This window comes from Gambusia affinis, linkage group LG03 (assembly GCF_019740435.1).
Source record: "Gambusia affinis linkage group LG03, SWU_Gaff_1.0, whole genome shotgun sequence".
In the NCBI taxonomy this organism is placed as follows: domain Eukaryota; kingdom Metazoa; phylum Chordata; class Actinopteri; order Cyprinodontiformes; family Poeciliidae; genus Gambusia; species Gambusia affinis.
Window position 1 is genome coordinate 24,818,322 of NC_057870.1, and position 21,227 is coordinate 24,839,548.

The 21,227-nt window shown below is 37.7% G+C and overlaps 1 protein-coding gene across 1 annotated transcript; it reads left to right on the forward strand.

The window, feature by feature from the left end:
- Positions 1-587: 587 nt before the first annotated feature.
- limk2 (LIM domain kinase 2) lies at positions 588-20,669 on the forward strand. Its single transcript, XM_044111858.1, has 16 exons — positions 588-887; positions 1,147-1,237; positions 9,332-9,467; positions 13,459-13,568; positions 14,306-14,491; positions 14,683-14,788; positions 16,246-16,460; positions 16,550-16,730; positions 16,819-16,905; positions 17,168-17,299; positions 18,045-18,101; positions 18,241-18,306; positions 18,621-18,795; positions 18,920-18,975; positions 19,085-19,242; positions 20,216-20,669. Exons 1-16 carry the CDS (start codon positions 797-799, stop codon positions 20,421-20,423), a joined length of 2,055 nt encoding a protein of 684 aa, XP_043967793.1. The 5' UTR covers positions 588-796; the 3' UTR covers positions 20,424-20,669.
- Positions 20,670-21,227: the final 558 nt, after the last annotated feature.

Genomic DNA, 21,227 nt, shown 5'->3' on the forward strand with positions numbered 1-21,227 from the left:
CAGATAAATTAATCAGTGGAAATGTAGTATACTGGTGGAAGGGTAAACAGCAGGGAAACTGAGGGAGAGACTAATTAAATCAGAGGCTCTTTTAATCAAAAGGAGAAAAAGCCATTTAATCTAAGAAAAATACATTTACATACAAAAAAAAAACAGAGTTCAAGAATAAACTAAGATATTAAACCCAGATGTATTGACTAATATGGCAACACCCAAACAACAAAAATAAAAAAATTGAAATTATTTGAATATGGCAAGACATATACAGATGGTCTGTACTTGTACAGTGTTTTATCAAGTCCAGATGACCCCAAAGTGCTTCACACTACATTCAGTCATTCACACGTTATAGAAGACACATTTTCCACAAGAAAATGATCAAACAGAATCAAAAACCCAAGACCCAGACACTATACATTTTACTCCCTAAGAAAAAAACATTATTCATAATACTAAGTATATTTCATGTGGGTGTATGCTTGTATATCTTCAGTGTGTGGCATTACTGATGCATGGCCTTTAGATGGCGTTGTTGCCCCCCACCCTTTCACATTTTGTCTACAGCTTGAGCCCTTTTCTACCTCCAGGTGCTGCAGCTGAGCCTTTTTGCTCTCCGTACAGGAATGTGGCGACCGCATTACGTCACTTGTCCTGCCAGCAAGCGAGAGAAGCAGCTCCGTCCACCAGGAATTTGGTCTTTGTATTTGTGCGCGGCTTTAAAGGGGTGAATTAGTGATTTTCCTGCTGATGAATTCAGAGCTGAGAGGAGGTCTGGGATGTAAACGAGAGGCGGCTCATGACAGCTCCGCTGCTGCACAATGAGAAGCTTGTAGAAGGAGCACAAATCTCGACGACGCTCTCGGTAGAGTCGATGGAGGAACCAGAAAGTAAGGAGTGCTTCAGGTTGTTATTCTATAATAAGGCGATGTTACTTTTGTTTTACCGGAGCTAACCGTTTGTAGCGCTTTACAAATAGGAGCTGCCTTTTAATTCATACACTTTTCTACGTTTTTACGTTTTTTTGTTTTTAGGTTTCGGTGGCGTGGACAGGCGTTGATTGAATTGAACTCTGCTTCTTTTGTTACTAATTTTAGACTGTTATTCTCTCCCTTTTCAAGCATTGACTGAACATTTGCTTCTTTGCAGATGAGTGTTACTGTGCGGGCTGCGGAGAAAAAATTCAAGACTCATTCCAGATGAAGGTCCTCCAGGATACCTGGCACAACGCCTGCTTTCAGTAAGTAATCCCAGGTTAGGGTTTTTTTTGTTTGTTTTTTTTGGGTTGGGGGGACACACCCATGCAACCTTAAGCTCGGTTTTAGTCTCAGCAAATAAAAAAAAGTAGAAAAGCTTTTAAACCTTTTTTAACATAGATGATCCCTGAACCCGTTTCTATATTTGTGCACAACCCCCATCATACAGCCAGACATTCCTGCTGGTATCACAGAGCAGGTTTGGTGATGGTCCTGTTCTTCTGGAGGACTTTGTCCTTGTGTACTGAGGCTTAATGATTGCCTCAGTGCTGCTTAAACCTCTCTAGCCCCCACAGCTCATGTCATGTGTTTGGGGCAGTGAACCTACACTCACAGGTGAATACTTCACATGCCTACCTGATTTAACTCTCCACAGGGTTTCTCCCTTTAGTTAACAATTGAAGTTCATGTGTTTCCTCCTGATGATAATATACTTTTAAATTTGCTCTTCAAACTGCTGGGAGGGGGTGGGGAAACACAACTTAATAAATCATCTCTAGATGACTGACCAGAAAACTACACCAATGTGAACCAGAGGTGGATGAATTATGGACATGTGCTTTTTTCATCGTGAATGTTCAGGTCCTCTTGCATATTTGAGACATTATTGAAGAACAGAACACATTTACAGGTGAATGTGCTACTTGGGTGCTGCAATGAAAATAGAATTATTTTTTGTGTTGTGTACACCAATATTTCAACTCTTTTTCCACCTCAAACATTTTCAGTCGTAAGATTAACCTTTAAGGATTTTTTCTTAGTTATTCATAGAGGGGACAGTGCACATTCAAGGAGAAAACCTCTATAAATGTGAAAAGATTGACATAACCGGCTGATTTTGACATAGTTCCAGTCGTTATGGAATAACAATAATCTCAGTTTCTAGCACAAATGCACAATCTTATGCTTAATAATATTTTTTTTTTGTAATTTCAGCAACATTTTACTGTTATACTTTTTGAATAACTTGTTTTAATCCAAGTTTATTGTTTATTTTCAATTCTAATGGATTACTTAGTGACACAGCTTTGAATTTAGCTTTAGCTAGAAATATCTTTTCCATTCTTCACATACTAATGAGCCTTCACTGCATGTATTTCTGTTAAAATGCAAAAAAAAAACCCAAAAAAAACCTCATTAAATATTAACTTTCAAGACAACATAACTAAAAAAACACTAAATATTTGTGTAAAAGTACCCTGGTGTGGAAAACAACTTTGTGAGAAGATATTTAATTCAGATATTTAAATCAGATTGGAACCCCCCAAAAATATCTGCAATCTTTGGAATTACTTTAACTCATCTCTAGTCACTAACCTTTCTCAGTATGTTCTTTTTTTTTTTTTACCTAACAAGCAATATAAAATTGCCCATCCCTAGAAAGCATGTTTTTTTTATTTTAAGTAAGCTGACCCACCTGTTTTTCAGATTTTCCTAGAAAAATACCTTTTACTTTTTCTTTTCAGTCTCATGATGCCACCGATCTGTCAAGCTTACAAGAAAAATAAACCCCAATAATACAAATTTCCACCCAAAAGAATAAAAGCTAAAATTGTGTTGAACATCAAACAGGAAATTAACCAATTTCAGCAGAAGATAAAAAAATTTGAGATATCTTTTTGTAGATTGTGCATGCAGTAAATTCTTCACCACAGTTATATTTTAGGGCTAAAACAGCATCTTGTTGAAATTACTCTACTATTATATACAAATAATGTTTGTCACTCTATTAAAATAATTTAAATTGTTACATTCAAAAACTTAAGACAGAAGTTTTACTTAAGTTGAGTTTTAGTGTCCTCACATGACCCGGTTTTTTACCCTTTAAAGAAACCGACTCTGCAGTAACAAATTAAACCTCTTATCTCATTCAAATGACTTTACACCGTTACATTGCAACTCTCCTCTTTTATTTGTAGATAATACATTTTTTTCCCCACTCTGTCTTAAAGCTACATTTCTAAGAGAGTTGCAGAGCTGACATGTTTTGCATGTGTGTTTGTAACTTGGCACCTTCGTAAACTGACACCCTTATCTCTGGTGGCATTCTTTGCCAGACAATACATCTTAAGAAAGCAAAAATAAAACGTGTCCTTGCTGAAAGAATATGCAGTGTGTTTTCTTTTTTCCATTGTCCACATCTTGCCTGCCACTTTGCCCTACTCACACCTCCACCTTGTGTAACATTCTTGTGAGCGAACGTCACTCCTGTTCCAGTAAACCTGGTGGTGTTACTGAGTCCCATAGGTTACACTACATTAGCCTGTGCAGCATTCTGCATTCCTAGACGGCAATTCAGATCTGTGAATTGCTGTTTCAGACACCACCACAGTCCATTTTTTCTTTTTCTTTTTTTTACAAAGCAAGCCACTTAGCTTTTGTTTCTCACTTTGTGTGCAGTGCTGGAGATCTTATCGAAGTTTACCACAGTAGAGGGTGGAGCTGCTTGGCCTTCTTAATTCACCTTCATTTCTTTCTTCTGCTGTATACAATTTCAAAGATAGAAGCTCCTGTTAACATGCAAAGACATTTTCCACCACTATATAAAAAAAAATAGCTTAAATCATAATCTTCTTTCTGCAGTTAAACGTGCAGAGGTTGAATGGGATTGCTGATGAATATTTCTGGAAAGTCGAGAAATGAATTATCAGCATTTTGCTTGTTGCTTGTGTTGAACTAAGTCCTTGTGACTTTGCTGTGGTATAAACCAAATATGTTTCTTACAGCTAGAACAAGCTGACATTTTTCTTTAATGCATGCCAATTAAAATCACTGGTGACAGATCAATCTTCATCTGAGGCTAACAAAATCTTTTGGGGATAAACGATGCCCTGAAATGACGTTATAGTGTAGGACATTTGCAGATGTTTTAAGCTCCATTGGTCACGTCTCTCCCTCTAAATACCAGCAGGAATGCGGGTTTTAGGAAATGAGTAATGTTTGCTTTGTAGTGTTTGTGCAGCAATGGCAATGCCATTGTTTGCCTCAGAGCCACCTGAATTAATGTTCTCTGCCTCCTTTCAACAGTGTGTAGATGAAGGAATCGGGTGTTTTTATAATGACACTTGCATCATCTCATTCAGGTATTATGTGGTTTATTATAACCCTAAAACGGCCCTGCTAAAAGAAATACATTTAGGAAAACATAGCAGCTCAGCCTGGATTGCCGTTATCGGGTGATACTAGCATGCTTAAACTGTCAGACGGGACAAAAAGTATATTAAAATGAGGCAAATATGATGTTAAGTGTCAACAGAGTGCAACAGAAAAAAAGGAGAAAAGCACCAACCCCTAAACGTAGATGATCGTGTAAACAGATTTTAGCCTATTTTTAAAAATCAGAACCGTCTATAGTCTCATGTCAAAGAATAGTAACCGACACAAGTTCACTACAACGGGATATTCAGAGCTAACTGTTGGGATCACTGGAATGTCTTTATTCCTTCCTCACACAATTTGGTTCAATCTTCATCTATAAACAATGGTTCTTTTCATCTCTGCATTGAACATGCAAACTAATCACTCGCAAGATAGAAAAAGGATGTGAACGTTGTTAAAAGATACTTGAAGTCTGATGTTCAAATTAAGGACGTTTAGAAATGTGAGCTTTCAAAGATGCTCCTTCAGATACATGATGAGGCGTAAAACCTGGATTGCTGCTAAAACTGCTGTTTTTAAGTTCAACTGGATAATTGGAATCATTGGACTTTAGAAGGACCCTTACTGAGGTATGAGGCAGGATGTTCACTAATCCATCACGAGGCAGGCTTTCTAAACAATAGAAATTCTTACTCAGGTTTCCAGAAAACCATGAAACAGTCACAATTTCTCACAAACTGCTTGAGATAAGGTTAAATAGAAAATTATGCTAGTTATAGGATAATAGCTCGCCATATGTACTCATATTCTTGGTACATCTATTCTCCCACAAGGGAGTGGGAGAATTATGCTGTGAGACGCTTTGTATGCTGTCATCCCCAAGGAAGAGTAATTTAAAAATGTTATGTTGAAATATTGCAGAATTAATATGGCTGTGCATCTGTAATTTGGATGCAGTTGAGGGACGTGTGTTTTTAGATAGATATACATTGATATAAACTTTATATATTCATCATATTTATTCATTCATTATTTTATGCAAAAACCCAAAATTTCGTTAAATAGGAAATTAGGCCATTAGATGAATAAAAGTAACAAAACTTTCCAGGCTGAAGCTTTATATTTCTGTTACTTATATTCACTTTAATTGATATTGCGTAATATTCTAGATTTTCTGAGAAACTGAATTCTGGATTTAAATTAGTCATATGCTAAAGTGGTCACCATTAGTAAATTGAAATATATCTTACTATGGATATAATGCATCTACGTAATAAATGAATTTAACTTTTTTAATAGTTAATTATTGGAGCTAAGTAGGGGTGTTGTAAATGTTTATTTTAGTTTTTGAGCATTCCACCCACTATTCTGACAATTAATTGAGTAATCAAATAAAAAATTGGATAAAAAAATTATTGGGAAATACTGATATAACAACAGTATAAATATCAGATATCAACTTCCGTCAAATTTGCATATTTGTGCATCCCTAACAATTACTTTTCTGTAGTTTAAAAAATTAAATCACAGGAATAGCTCACTTTTTAAGTCAACCTGTACAAAAACATTGCTAAATTATGTTCAGTTTAATAATAAAACAGCAGACTCACAAAGACACTTATAAAAATGTCTATATTTCAGTTAAGTATTGATCTTCTGTCAATTAGATTAACTCTCACTTTGTCCAGTCATTTATAACTTTTGTGACCATGTGCGTGACCAAACCTGGCAGCTTCGTCACACAAAGAAACATATGTACCGCTACGGTGCGCTCTGCCATCCATTTGATGCGACGAGAATGGTAGGAAATATATTTCCTGGTTTGTCCATAAAGCTAAATTTATGCTTAGCGTGAGTCTCCACTCTACCAGTATGCACACACCAAGAAAGGAGGAGAAAGGCTGTCACATTACAAGCATTGCACCAGTTATTTTAAGGATGCCTATTGATCCCCCAAAAAACAATAAAAGCCAAACTTTATCAATCAGTGGAATCCCCCCCGATGCTCCGGACTGAACTTGAAAATTGGATATGTTATGTTGTGTTAGCAACTCATAGACAGAAGTGAAAATGTTGCGTAACACAAATAATCACCCGGCTGGAACATGGCGTATTAAATAGTAATGAAGCTTGGAGTTTTAATAATAAAATCATTTGAGGAATCGTTGCAGCCCTAGATCTAAGTAAGAATGAGAAAGTATACAGAGTCATTTTGCTTTATTCTTTATTAGCATCTATTAAAATTATCCATTGGAAAGTTTGCAAGTTGTAAAATCTAAAGTTAAACAACTTTTCCATCATCCGCTGTGAGAACTAAAAGTACTGGAGAAATGCTTTAGAAAAATGTATATTTTACAATACCATTCACAGCCATTATTTTTCTTTATTTGGGCTGCACACATGTAAACTCTCAAAGTTTTACAAACGTTTTTATTTTATGCCAGCTGTTCTGTCCAAGTCATTTCATTTACTGGTACTAAAATTAAACAGTTTTTGGCCCCTTTTTACTTACATCAGATCCTTGGCCTTTAAAACAGCTGCAACCGCAGCCATTATTACTCACGCAGCCTTCACCTCAGCAAACTTTGTTCTCCGTTTTGACTCATCAAATCACAGTGAGTTGTCTCAAGCCAGAGTCATTTTGCTGACCTCTGGTATATCTTCAATGTTTTTCTTCACATTTTTTCTGGAAGCAGTAACACTTGTGTCTCTGCATGTTGATGCTTTGCTGTTCTGTCTGCCTGAGAGCCAATGATTTTTTTTTTCCCAGTTCCCTGCATTTCTCTCTGCAGTTGAAACAAAACCATCTGTTCCTCTGTCTGCAGGACAGCTTCTTCTAAAGTAAAGCCAGATAACTCTGAAATATCTGGATGTGGTGCCAAAGTCAATAATCCAGGATCAACCATACCTACGGTACAGAAAGCAACGTGATGTGAGGCCGTCACATGTAGGCTGCTGAAAGCGCAAAAAACAATGTAAAAATGCTGATAACCTATGCTTGATTGCATGAGGGATCAATTAGGGTCCTTTGACTCTTAAGAAACCTGTACATTGAAGATATGCCCACCTAAATTAAAGAAAGTTGTCAGTCAGAATCAGTACAGTTTATATTTGCAAACCATCCTGAAGGTCTTGATGTGTACTAAATGCTCCTTTTGGTGTTTTTGTTTCATTTCACCATTGGGTGAGTTTATGCCATACATTGCTATTCATTTGCCTGCAAGCTGTCGCCTAAATATTAGACCTCTTTAAGCATAATGTGGTAGGATTTCATAGAAACCAAAGTGGGAGGGTAAAGGTGGAAGAATGAAAGCAAAACTTAAATGAAGGCAACAATGTTGGAAAACTCACAGCAGACTTTTCCATCAGGTAAAACCCCAGCAAAGCAGTTTCCTCCATGATTTACATAATCAGTGCTGCTTGGTTGAGGAAATGCTATTAGATTGTAAGCACTTCCTAGTGCTTGCACTAGGAAGGAATGCATCTTCTGCATTCCTTACTCTGAACATTGTGTCACTATGTTGTTGTCATTTAAGTTCCTTTACTGTGCCAAGCTTCACCTCAGGTGACAGACTAATCTGCAGCTGAAGCAGAAACTGCAGTCAGCGGAAATGCAAGTAAACATTTGGATCGGTACGTGTTGATCATATTAGGTTGTGAAATGTTTCTCTTTAATATTGAAGGGATTGACAGAAGAGGATCTTACCCAAGAGAATATAGCCGAGACCTGTGCCAGATGTATTTTAATGGTTTACTTTGCATGTCTTGGTTTAAAGGTTAGCAGATGGTTTTTCAGTGTTTACATTGACCAAGATAAGGAAAAGAACAGCGATGCACAGCTGTGAGCCAAAAAACAACAATAAACAGCAGGGTCATCTGCAGACTTTGTCCTTGCAGATACATGTTTTTTTTGCCTACCTAGTGCTTTTGGGGTTTTCTGTCTCGCTTCTTGCTTCTTGAAAAGTTTAATCTTTTCAAGGTCCTAGAATAATTCTACCTTTAGTGGACAAAAGATAAATTTCCATCTGCTTCATGGGTGCAACGACTCTGTTTTTGGAACAGGGCAGCAAAGCTAAAATAGCCATGCAAGTTCCTACACATCCCAGAGACATAGTGCTTTCTGTATCTACGCCTTGTTAAACAAAGAAAAGTGTGTGCTTTTATTCTCGGGAACAGCCTGAGTGTTTATGTGCCAGCTCTGTTCTGTGGCCTGTACGTTATAAACAACATTTGAGCAACAGACTGAAAAAAGTGTTATCATATCTGTGTATTGTAATTATTTAAAGTGCAACCATTCTGTAAATGTTTCTTCTATGAAAGGGTCTATTTGCTCTAATATAACCTCAATCAATGAAAGCCAATCAAATTTGAGGATCCCTGTTAAAATCATGTTTCAATTTAAACATTTCTGTGAGTGTGTGATTAACTCAAAAGTGTTTTTATTGTTAAATAAGGCTGTCCTATGTTTTTCATATATCAAGAAAAAGAGGGGCTTTGGTCTCAAAAACAAAGACTTAAGGCTACACTTGGACTTTCAAAGAATGACTTGTGGATAGTTTGTTATGGGATCCTTAGCAATCTGAAACAAAGCTGGTTCGGGTTGAATCCATCCACCCATGGATCTTGGGTTTTTCTTTTCTAAAAACTCTATTTAAACCCTGATTTCAGTAGCAACCTCTACATTGAAGTTTTTATAAACTTTTGTTTTTTATACTTGTGAAATTTGCTAAAAATCAACTAAGCACGCTGCTGGTTTATGAGTATAGACTTTCGTTGTTAACGTGTAGAAACCCTGTTCTAGACATGTCTGATTGCAGTAGATTGCTGATCTAATGAAAGATACATTTTCAAAGATTTCTTTGCTTTTAGCTTCCCAGAGGGAAAAAAAAACAGTCTGTACAGTTGTACAGTGTAGAAAATCCTGCATCTCTTGTCCTGCTTTGATTTCTGCAGCTGTCTGACTGTCTTGGTCTTTTCAGATGCTCCGTCTGCTCTGACAACCTCACTAACTGGTACTATGAGAAGGATGGCAAGCTGTACTGTCAGAAACACTACTGGGAGAAGTTTGGGGAGCTCTGTCACGGCTGTTCGCTGCTCATGACAGGACCTGCCATGGTAAGTCCGTTATTGTTTTACATTTTTTGCTCTTTACCAAGAGATACCAGCCTGTTATCACAAACCATCTTGAGACGGTGTTTTAGCACAAACTGTTTATTCATCATAAAGTTTATAAGTAGTTTTATTTTTATTTTGGGGGAGTTGGAAAGCTCTTTATGAATTTATCAATGAGAGCCTCTAACAGTCACAACAGAATTGAGAGTTTTTAATTTATACTCATAAAAGGGACTAAAAGTATATATTTTGGTATAACTCCCCATGTCTTACAAACCCAGGAGCTTTTATTGGTTCCTTGGCATGGTAACCTAATCTGAAATTTAAATAGTGTTCACATCAATCTAAAGCCAATAGTTCTGATTTAATTATATTATTTTATCCAGGAATCTTACAGATGTCAGTTCACTTTTCTTATTTGTGGGATTTTTTTTCCCCTTTTGCTTGATCTGCTGACGAGTGGCCAGCTCTTTTTTTTTTGTGAATGCGGTCTAATTATCCAAATGAGTATGTCGATAAATGTCAATCTGAAACAGTTTTGGAGCACTCCAGGGCAGGAAGGACTGAGAGATGTGGAAACTCGAGCCAAACTCTGCTCTTAATTCAGTTTTAGCTTTTCTCTTTTTTTCATGCTGGTTAAAAAATAACCTAAATATCGTTCTGGTGTAAATACTAATAACGGATTGTAAAAGTAAAATGATCACAGATGGCATTTGAACTACTCTAGATTACATAGAGAACATTCTAGATTCCTGGATCCTTACTCTATTTCTTCTGCTCACTTATCAGGCTGCTATTGTTTTGGGATTCAAACAGGAATGCTTTTGTCTTTGTTGAGCTTCTATGTTGATTTGATCAAATGTTTTGGATCATTAACCTGCTGAAAGACTTGATAACGACCCATTTTCAGTGTATTGGCGCAGTGAGATTAGGTTACTGTGTTCTGATAAGTGGTAAAACCTGCATTGAGTCACTTTTAGTTTTTATTTGGTCAATCAGCCTTCAAAGTCTTCAAGTAATGGTGGATCTTTCTAAAATCCTTCAAAAAGTCCATGATTATAAAATGTAGTGCCTTGTAAATTTATTAATACTTGTTGAACTACGGTAGTATTATTCATTTTAGTAATGTTCTTTTCTATATTGGCAAATAAGTAAATATTTTATGAGAAAAGATACACTCAGTGTAAAAAACATAATAAAATAGATTTCTTAGGGCACTAGTTTTAGAATTACATGGCAAGTGAAATCATCGATAAAGGATAATTATTCTTTTTAAGGCTCAATTTGTTGTTTTTTTTTTGTTTTTTTTTGGGAATGAAATATTTTAAGAGAGCTTTAGATTGGACCTATGTGTGGGATTATATCTGGGATTTCTGTAGAAATCAGTGTAAGTAGTTAACAGATAAAAGGCATCAAAGATGTACGTACTGTAATTTAAATAATAAGCACTTGAAAGGTTTTAAAGTAGTAGTTAAGTTGGATCAGAAATTAACAGCAACGCTGTGTGTGTGCATAATAAAACACAAGTAGCTAATTTGTTTTGCCCTCAATCTATGAACATCTATGAAAACAAATTTCACACAGCCTGTTGTGCTCCAGTTTTATTTTTCTGGTAGACCTTTTTGTTTTTCAGTTGTGAATGATACTTGTTTTTGGGCTGCTGCTGAATCTTGCAGAAGGGGGCTCTGCATAGACTTGTGAATTAGTTTCCCCCCCTGGAGGCCCCACTCTGTTCCTTCTCTGCACAGAAGTTCTCCACGGTTCACTTCCCCACATGCAGAATCGAGTGGGAAAACACCAGAACATGTGGTGGTTTTGGAGCATGTAGAGTCCAGTGTGGCGAAAAGCTCTGTTAATATTACCCACAGTTATGATGACGTGCATAGATGGATTTTTGGAGATCCAATATCAGTATTTGACAGAGTAAACAGTGCTTGCTTCAAACAAAACAAAGTCAATTAATAAGTAAGTAGTAAACGTTGGAAGCTTCTCCTGCTGGACACACACACAAGGTTACCCAGCTAACATGCAGTCAGACTGACGCTTTCTTCCTGCCACCAAGCAACAGGCAGAATGGGGTTTTTACATTGTGCCGTTGACGCCCAGCTTCATCAGCTTCACTGAGTGTTTTTGGCAGGACTGAACTGGCATCGCGGCCCATCAGCCAGACAGAAAAGCATTGTGGTCCAGGAGCAGAGGAGGCTCATACAAAGCTGCTTCTACTGCTCCTGCATGTTTGGCATCCGAGCCCAGAACACAACTGCTCTTGTTCTAGTTTGTTTGTGTATTGATTAAATTGGATTTTTTTTTTTCCTTAAGCAGTTTTCAGGATCAGTTTATGAAATTCTGCTTTGTTGCTACATTCGTCTGTTGTTTTACGTCTCACTGTTTAGGCCTGAGGCAGGGCGTAACCGAGGGGAGTGGTTTTGTTTTTGTGCTCAAAGGTGAGGAGTTACAGACAACCTCAAGAGATGTCACAATCATTTTTTCGACATCTCCTTCAGGCAGCTGGGAATCCCTTTCCAGCACAGACAAAGTGACTCACAGCTACAGAACATGTTGGAAAAATACTGCAAACTTGTCTGTGCTTAAGTTTCAGGTAGATGTGAATAGTCGAGCAAAAATGAATGATTTAGATTTTTGTTTTTGAGCATGCCTCTCCAGCACAAAGCAGCACACAAGAATGTTAGAGAATGGAAAACTTTGGAATGTTCTGAAATGGCTTTAATATTCAAAATAATAAACTTATTTTGTCTGCAATTATATTGATTGTATCTACGACTTTATGATGCATAAATTAACCTGAAATTAGTAATTGTTGCAAATGTTTTAATATCACTTAATCTTTTATGCATTTTTTTCACTTCACAACCAACTTCCTTGTATTTTATTTTGATTTTTATGTAATAAATCCAGATAACTAAATCCAAAGCAGAAGAAAACTGGAGAAAATTGATGCAGTTTTCCTATTTTTTTCACAATACAAAATATGTAGAAAACATGCATAGTGCAATCTAAAAAAATTTGCTTCTTTTAGTCCAACAACTCTAAATAATTGAAGTCAACCAATTTCCTTTAGAAGTCACTTAAAAGCAGCTTCTACAAAGTATTGAATCAGAGGGGCTGAATACAAGTAATCTCTCATTTTATTTAGTTTTATTTCCAAAAAATATTAAATACCATGAACAATATTTTTAACTTCACATTAATGAGCTATTTTTCTGTGTCTTTTACATAAAATCCCTATAAAATATTTTTCATTTTGTTGTTGTAACATGTAGGAATTAACAATATATCATTATTGCACTACCAGGATGCACAACATAAATGTAAAATTAATGTTTGGAGTGCAATAGTTGTCTTCCTTATGTTACTAGCTGACACTATTCCATTCAGCTGTCTGGATAGAGTTTCACTGCAGTAAATTCCCAAATCACAGAGGTGGAAGAGGTCACTGGGAGCTTTGCAAGAACAGAGGAGAAAGAGACTGAGGAAAGTCTGAATTTATTGCAGCTAAATTCTGCATCCCAATATTTACTAAAAATATCTCCATTGCAGGATTTTCTCATATCTTTGCGATTCAAAAGGAGCAAATAGTTTTACAAGGCGCTGTATTTAATAAGCTACTTGCTCACACGCCGGAACATTATCTCATCTTGCATGGGAGAGAAAGAGGAAAGACAGATGTTAAGAGAGCATGACATAAACTACTGAAAGGGAAATTGGTAAGTCATGTGCAGCAAGTGTCAGAGCGAGAAAAAGCGAGAGAGACATGAAAGAAGCAGTGAAACAAACAGCTCAGACCTGCCTGGATGACGTCAGAGCAGATTCCAGACAGGCTGAGAGTGAAGCAGGTGTTGCCGCTGTGTCACCACTCACTGTGAAGGAGGGTTCACAGAGTCTCACTCTTATTAATGACACAGCAGAGGATCTCGACATATTGTTTTCTTTTCTGTCCTGCACGGAACATCAGCTGGTTTGCTTCTGGTTGCAGGTGGCTGGAGAACACAAGTACCACCCAGAGTGTTTTGTGTGTCTGAGCTGCAAGGTAGTCATTGAGGACCGGGACACATACGCCTTGGTCGAGAGGTCCAAACTCTATTGGTAAGTTTGTTTTAAGTGGTCTAGGAAATTGTAAGGGGTTGAAATGCATGTCAAAATCGAGGTTAATGACTGTGAAAGTGAAAGCTGATGATAAAAACATGAGATTACTGTATCATCTTTTACAATACAGTAAATTTGCTTCGATCCAGTTAAAGAATGCATCATTTGGAAGTTCATATTACATGTCATAATTTAAACACCATTTGAAAAAAAGTTATTTAGTTATATTTAAATATGTGACTAATTTAATCCATAGAAAGGCTCGGCCATTAAACATTGATTTGATTCTTGTTTGTAGCGATGCATCCAAAGGTCAAAGGACAGTGGCACTCAAGAACTGGAGATGCAGACCTTTAGTCTCATTGCTCTTTGACCTTGATGGGTTGAGTTGAAACAAAAAAATAAATAAATAATGGCGCTGCCATGAAAAAGTGTATCATATATTATATTATTAATAATAATAATGAAATAACATTAAATGTAATATGCATAATACTATAATATATTTGTTAGTTCTCATTGGCATTGTTTCCTTCAATATATATTTGATTAAATACCAACATATTTTGTCAGTTAAGTTAAAGACTTTTTTAATAATCATGCATTGCAATGTGTTATTTAGCATAATCATCAGTAAAGTTTCTCATGCCGAAATTAGATTTTTTTTACACGCTTTTTGCTAATATTCCTAATTATTTTGAGTATGATTTGAACCATTTTCTGTCCTGCTTTTGCAGTGGAAAGTGCTACAAGCAGGTAGTCCTCACCCCCATGTTGGAGAAACGCTCACACGACTCAATATTAGACTCCCTGCCGCACACAGTGACGCTCATCTCGATGCCGTCGGCAGCTAACGGGAAGAGGGGTTTCTCTGTGTCCGTGCTGAGGGACGTGAACGGCTCAGCTAGCGTTCAAGTCAAAGAGTAAGTGGCAAACTGCTGGCGGCAGATCTGTGCGCCTGTGTTGCTCTTGTGTGAGTAATGCCTTTATGTAAGACATGATTATAGGTTTGGTGAGCCGCTGCTGTGTGTGTTTGTGTAAAAGCATGTCACGGCAAATGAGGTAGTGGTGGGAAGCTTGATGTTGATTTTAAGTCGCTCGCTTGTTGCTTCAGGGTCAGAGGGATGCTTATCAGTCCGGAGGTGCGAAGTGCTATCCACGTTGGAGACAGAATCCTGGAGATCAATGGGCTTCCTGTTGGGACGCTGATGGAGAAGGAGGTGAGCATTTTTATTTTTTCTATCCTGCTACAGTGTTGCACAAACTGAAAATGTTTCGTATCAAACAAACAAAGTTTCCTCATTAGCTTCATGCCTCAAATGCATATTTGAAAGCCATGTTCTCATCTTGAGTTGACATGTGGATTTTTGCATTTCTGACATTCTTCCACCATTTGAACATTCTTGGGTTGGGAGAGGAAGGCTTTTAAATGACTTAAAGGCTCATTCTCGAAACCTCTCCCTTGAGTTCTTCAGACATGATCTTGTTTTGTTTTGGATATTGCTGATCTAGCCTGTTTTTTTTCTTTTTTACCACTCATCAATATGGAGATTTTTCCAAAGATTGCACTTTGTTGTTTTGGGATGTGTATAACCTGAAGGGAATCAAATTCTGACACTTCTCTTTTTTTCCACTTTATTAAAATGCATATCAATTAAAACCTCCATAAATAACAGGGTTTTCTGGAAAGTTTAGAAACATACAAATTTCAAGTTGAGTAAATTTGTTCGATTTATATTTTCCGTTTTATGTTTTTGAGTTCCTAGTAACTTTTATGTAGTTTCTGTGGGGCCTTTACTTCACAGTACTAGAAGGTCATGCGATACTATCAGCAAAATCAGTGAATAAAAACATGATAAATCCACATTACCTGTACTTCCAACTCTCTCCTCTGCAATTCAACTCCAACTAACTGGCTCAAAATTTTACTGACATGCAGGGTGTGACATCATGTTCCTTTTGAAAATATCTTCCAGCAATGATTGCAGTCCAAACAATCTTTTGTGTCATTTATTTTGGTTAGACTGACTGAGAACAACACTGTATTTGTAATATTGTGTGCATCCCTGCTGGTACTTAAAGGCTTGTTTGTGGTAGTTTCTGGCCATAATTAGTTATACACCACACAGTGAGAATGATGTGAAAGGAGTTAATAAATTACTCAAACGGTGACATCTTGAGGGTGACCAAGTCTTCATGAAAACCATTAGAAATATCCATGCCCACTGATTGTTTGGTAACAATGTCCTTCCATCACAAATGTAAAGCAAACTGAAAACTGGACCCTTTGTGCTTCAAATGAGACTAATATTGAGTTTCATTCAAGGTGGGATAAATATGTGACAAATGTCCTCATGACCATTGTAAAGTGTGGTGGAGGATATGTGATGCTGTGGGCTTGAAACTTTGTTAGAGTGTAAGGCATCATGACCTCTTTAACATCCAGGGACAGAAATGGTTCACAAGCCCCCAGATTAACCCTCTTTTTTTTCTCATGTCAGACTTAAATCTTTTATAATGCCGTGGGGTGACGTGATGCATGTTCACGTTTAGTAATAGGGATTGCTCTCATGTTGCAAAGAAAAAATTAAAACGGCATAAAAAAACTCATGGAGGTTTGGTTCACTATCCTTTGAAAAAAAACTGTTTAAATCTTGCATGTCATTTTCTTGTTAAGGTGTACGATCTGATCCACCGCACCAGTCACACGCTGCAGCTACTGATAGAGTACGACCCAGTGAGGCAGCGTCTAGATCGGCTCCGTCTGGGCTCTCCTAGGAACGAGCTGGGCGTCCCGGCCACGTCCCGCATGCGTCTGTCCTCGCCGTCCGACACAGTCCTCGAGAGGACAGACGAAGTGGATGATGGCATGCTGAAAAGGAGATCTTTGAAGTACGTAAGAGTCTAAAATGCTTACATCTTCCTTGTTTTGGGTCTGAGCCTACATGCCATTAAACTGTCTTTATTTGTCTTTTTTTCAGGCGCAGTAACAGCATATGCAAGTCCCCAAACTCCCTAAAAGAGACGCCGATAATCACGAGAGACATCGGTCGCTCTGAGTCCCTGAGGTCCTCCAGCAGCTGCTCTCATCGCATTTTCCGACCCTGTGACCTTATCCATGGGGAAGTCCTAGGGAAGGGCTTTTTTGGACAGGCCATTAAGGTCAGCCTGCAGCTCTCGTCTCTTTTCCCATTCAGCATTTCATCTCTGTCACTCTTTAAACTTCAAATAATACCTGCTTTTGTCTCAGGTGACTCACAAAGCCACTGGGGAGGTGATGGTGATGAAGGAGCTGATCCGTTGTGATGAGGAGACGCAGAAAACTTTTCTAAAAGAGGTGAGTAATTAGCAGCAGGAGGCTGGTGATTTCTCTCAAGATTCACAACTAAAGTACATGGCGCTTGCTCCAACAATCGCCTCTTTGTACATTATTTTCAAGTTGTCACATTGCTCTGGTGGGAACTCATTAGTTTGACCCATATTTAATCCTTCCTTCACACCAGCTAAGCTTTCTTCTGCTCAGAACTGATTAGGGATAACCTGCTGATATTAATCAGGAACTTGTTTATTTTCTTGTCTACCACGCGTCTGAATTTCAGGTCAAGGTAATGAGAAGCCTCGACCATCCACACGTACTGAAGTTCATTGGTGTGCTGTACAAAGACAAGAGGCTGAATCTGATCACAGAGTTCATTGAAGGAGGAACGCTGAAGGACTTCATCAGAGACATGGTGAGTTAAACTTGTTTTTGTACAACCGTCACGCTTGGTGACTCTACAGGAGCTCAGAGTGCAGGTGACCTGAAGTAAACTCCACACTCGTACACAGATCTCGGCTCATTAATTGGCAGGTTTGGAAATCAGGAGGCTTAGATACGAGAAGGTTTCACCAGGGGAAAATGACCTCACCCTGCTGCCCTCCTCTCTCATGTCATATGTTGTTTTTTTTGTTTTGTTTTGTTTTGTTTTTCTTGCTTGAATTAGGAATATAGTTTGTTTTTGAACTCCTGGTAACAGTTTAGAAAAGTCTGGAAAACTGCAGAATTTGGTTTCTGTCTTTCTAAGTTCTGGATAAAGATAGAAAATAAAAAAGAATGTGTAAAAGTATTTGTTTGCCAAGTCCAGTGCCTAAAAGTTTAATCCATGCATCCACTCTTTCACCCACCTACCCTTCATTCTTGTCTGTCTTTTCTTCTAGGCTTTGTTTTTAAGGCCTGACAACCTTAGAATTATTAGCCATAAATTTATGGTGACCTGTCCTATTTATACTTTAAAACAAGTTTGATAATTCTGGAAATTTGCGTCTACAATAGATTGGATTTCTGTCATAAAAATGTGTAGGAACAGTTTTTATTGAGACACATTTGACCAAGTATGCTTAAAAATGACTGTACGCCCTGTATTTACTTCATTTATGATGCCTCTAAAAGTTTATTTTTGTCTTTTTTGTTTGTTTGTTTTCACTCTGGATTCACAGGACGTGTTTCCTTGGCAACAAAGAGTCAGTTTTGCAAAGAGCATCGCCTCTGGCATGGTGAGTTGTTTTCTTTGTTTTGCCTTGGGGGAAATTGGCCATTAAATATCAGTAATTTGATTACTAATTCTATTAAACTGTGAATCTAGCAGTATAAATTATGGGATTCCTAAGAAATCAATTTCCCTTTTTCTCTTAGGCTTACCTTCATTCAATGAGCATCATCCACAGAGACCTCAACTCTCACAACTGCCTGGTTAAACTGGTAGGTGATGTCTGACCGTACTCTTTAACTTTGTTGACATTTGTTGCAGTATTATGAAGAAAGCAGTATAAATAGAAAACAATACATTATTAATGGTTAAAATACAATGAAAAAGAAAACTACAATTATGTAATAATTCTAAATATTTGACTCTGAAATTCGCTATAAGCAATCCTATTTGGGATACTTGTCATTCCTTGAAAGTCACAGATTTTTACTTTTAGCATTCTGGTTGCTGCATCATTCACTGATCAGTTTTTTTCAATCAGTCTTTCCAGTAAACCCAGTGGACACTTTGTTTCTTCTTTTAACAGGACAACACTGTAGTGGTTGCTGATTTCGGTCTGTCCCGGCTCATCGTAGAGGAGAAAGTTAAACCTCCTCCAGAGAAACCTTCAACCAAGAAGAGGGTGTTGAGGCGCATTGACCGGAAGAAGCGTTATACTGTTGTTGGGAACCCCTACTGGATGGCTCCAGAAATGCTAAATGGTTAGTGACTTAAAATTCATAAGGAAAAACTAAAAAATTAAATAATGTTTTAATTATGAGAGAAGAAGACAGTCATGGGATCAAAGATTACATGTACTTTATTCTTTATTTGATGTTATTTTAGGTAAACGTTACGACGAAAAGGTGGATATTTTCTCATTTGGAATCGTTCTTTGTGAGGTAAGTTGCTATTTCACATTCCTTCTCCAATTTGTTAAATATCTACTTGACAAAGATATTTGATGTTTCTTGGATGCCATGAAAAGATTTTATTTGTAATTCGATTCAGATTATTGGAAAAGTGTACGCAGACCCTGAGTGCCTCCCCAGGACGCAGGACTTTGGCCTGAATGTTGGCAAGTTTGTGGAGAAGTTTCTCCCTGAAGACTGTCCTCCAGGTTTCTTTCCCCTGGCTGTGGCCTGCTGTGACCTCACACCAGACAACCGGTGAGAACCTCCTCTTAAGCTTACTTGTCAAGAAAACGGTACAAAACATATCAAACGTTGTTCCAAAAAACTGATTGGCCTTTGATAACTCAATTGGTCCAGATTATTAAAATGCAACTCCACTGACGCTACCACTAATCAGCATAACAACCAGGCAGGTTTACGTAGTTGACAGCTGTTGTAAAAAAATTCTCATACACATTAACTACCTAAAGTTTCGATGGATTCTTTGAAATTTTGTTAATTAGTTTTTACTGTTTATAGGATTTGACTTTATAGGGTTAGTTTTAGAGAGAGACACTTGTTTAGAATTATTTTAACTGCTTTCTGTAACTTTAAATAACAGTAGTAAGTCAAATTGTATAATCATTTTGTAAGGTGCATTAAATGAAGTGTCAAACCCATTTTCACGCTTCTAGTAAAAGTTAAGAGTAAAACAACAAAATTAAATGACTTCCTAATTTTAAGGAACAGTAAATGCAAATTATGTGAATTTTGTGCAGCATAAAAAAAGTAGGCATGGAGTTCTTTTCCCCTGACAGTAAAGTCCGGTCTACTTAATGAATCTTGAAACCTACCTCAAAGAGGGTTGTGTTTTTATAGGGACTTCAGAAATTTAAAAGCATCCTTTGAAGCTAAAAACAGAAATAAAAAATGTGCTGCAGCATTGGAAAAAAAAGAAACATAACAGGACTTTGCTCTAGTGTAACCAAAAATAAGACAAAAAATTCAAGCTTTTCGCAAAACCTGTTTGTGTTTTGTTGCCGAGTTTCATCTTGTCATTGCACCTTAAGCCCACAGCGGAGGAGAGAGAGAAAAACAAACAGCTTCACATGCCATATGGACCTGCTTGCACACGGACATGTCCCTGCTGCCAAATTGCTTCCTCGTGTTTTCTCTTAACCTCGTCGGGCTGGTTCTAACCTAAAACTCCTCATTGATCTTTTCTTTTCTCCTCCTCCTCCTCCCATAGTCCATCTTTCCAGAAGTTGGAAGACTGGTTTGATGCCCTCTCGCTTTACCTGGAACTGAGAATCCCTCTGCCAGCTGAACTGGACGAACTCCATCAGAATCTGAGTCAGCTCTACTGGCCTAAGGATCCGGTCCAGAGCTCAGAGGAGCCAGCCACTCCAACAGCAGCCTCTCCAGACTGCACCAGCATGACGGACAATGGCACCTAGGATTTGTGCCTTTTTGAAATGTGGCTCACTCATTCACTCTCTGTGACGCCTCTTAACTACTGCACTAATTCTGTGGTGGTGGTGTGGTGGGGGGACAAGGGGTATAGAGGGAAACGGTGTTGAAACCGAGCCAAGTTAGAACTGGATAACCTGAGATAGCTGGACCGGTTGTCCTGTTTTTTGGAACATAACTCTGAGTGCCAGTGAACTGCAGTGAAAATGAAGAGACACATTTCAAATTCCTAACTTTTGGTTGCTTGTTTTTGTTACTGCGTCTCCATTTAACAACACAGAACAGTTCTTAATTATAAATTTCACGTAATTGTAGCAATATAGGGGGGGATCTGTCCCTGTGAACACAGACCTGTTTTAGGCATTTTTGTCTTTTTGTGACAGTAGTTTTGTTTTTCTGGCTCTGATGGTGCTCCGTGTGTTGGGAACATAAATCCATTCCACGCCTTAAAGAGGAGTTGCCCAACCTCAGCAAAACAAAACAAAGTTCTTTTGTCAGTCAAATCACAGTGCAGGTGAGGATTGTTGGCACAAATGTACAAGTAGAGAGAAACAAAAAAAGTAGCTCAGGCAGTGTGGAACAATTTTTGGAAAGATTTCTCAAGATATAATTTCAACTGGAAACTAATGGGTCAAATTGGAATTTTTTTTATTTTATTTTTTTTTTTTTTAAGTCTGCCCCTGAGAGTAAATTTTTATTGAATAGACATAAAACAACTATATACCCTCCCATCTAAACATTGAATTGTGTTTCACATTGGTGAAAGGTGGGGTGCTGTGGTGGCGCAGGGG

Excerpts from the sequence above, each read along its gene's own strand:
- limk2 (XM_044111858.1), top strand. The coding sequence starts at position 797 with ATGACAGCTCCGCTGCTGCACAATGAGAAGCTTGTAGAAGGAGCACAA. Across the intron at positions 888-1,146 it reads GTCGATGGAGGAACCAGAAA|ATGAGTGTTACTGTGCGGGC; the intron begins GTAAGGAGTGCT and ends GCTTCTTTGCAG. Across the intron at positions 18,976-19,084 it reads TTGGAATCGTTCTTTGTGAG|ATTATTGGAAAAGTGTACGC; the intron begins GTAAGTTGCTAT and ends AATTCGATTCAG.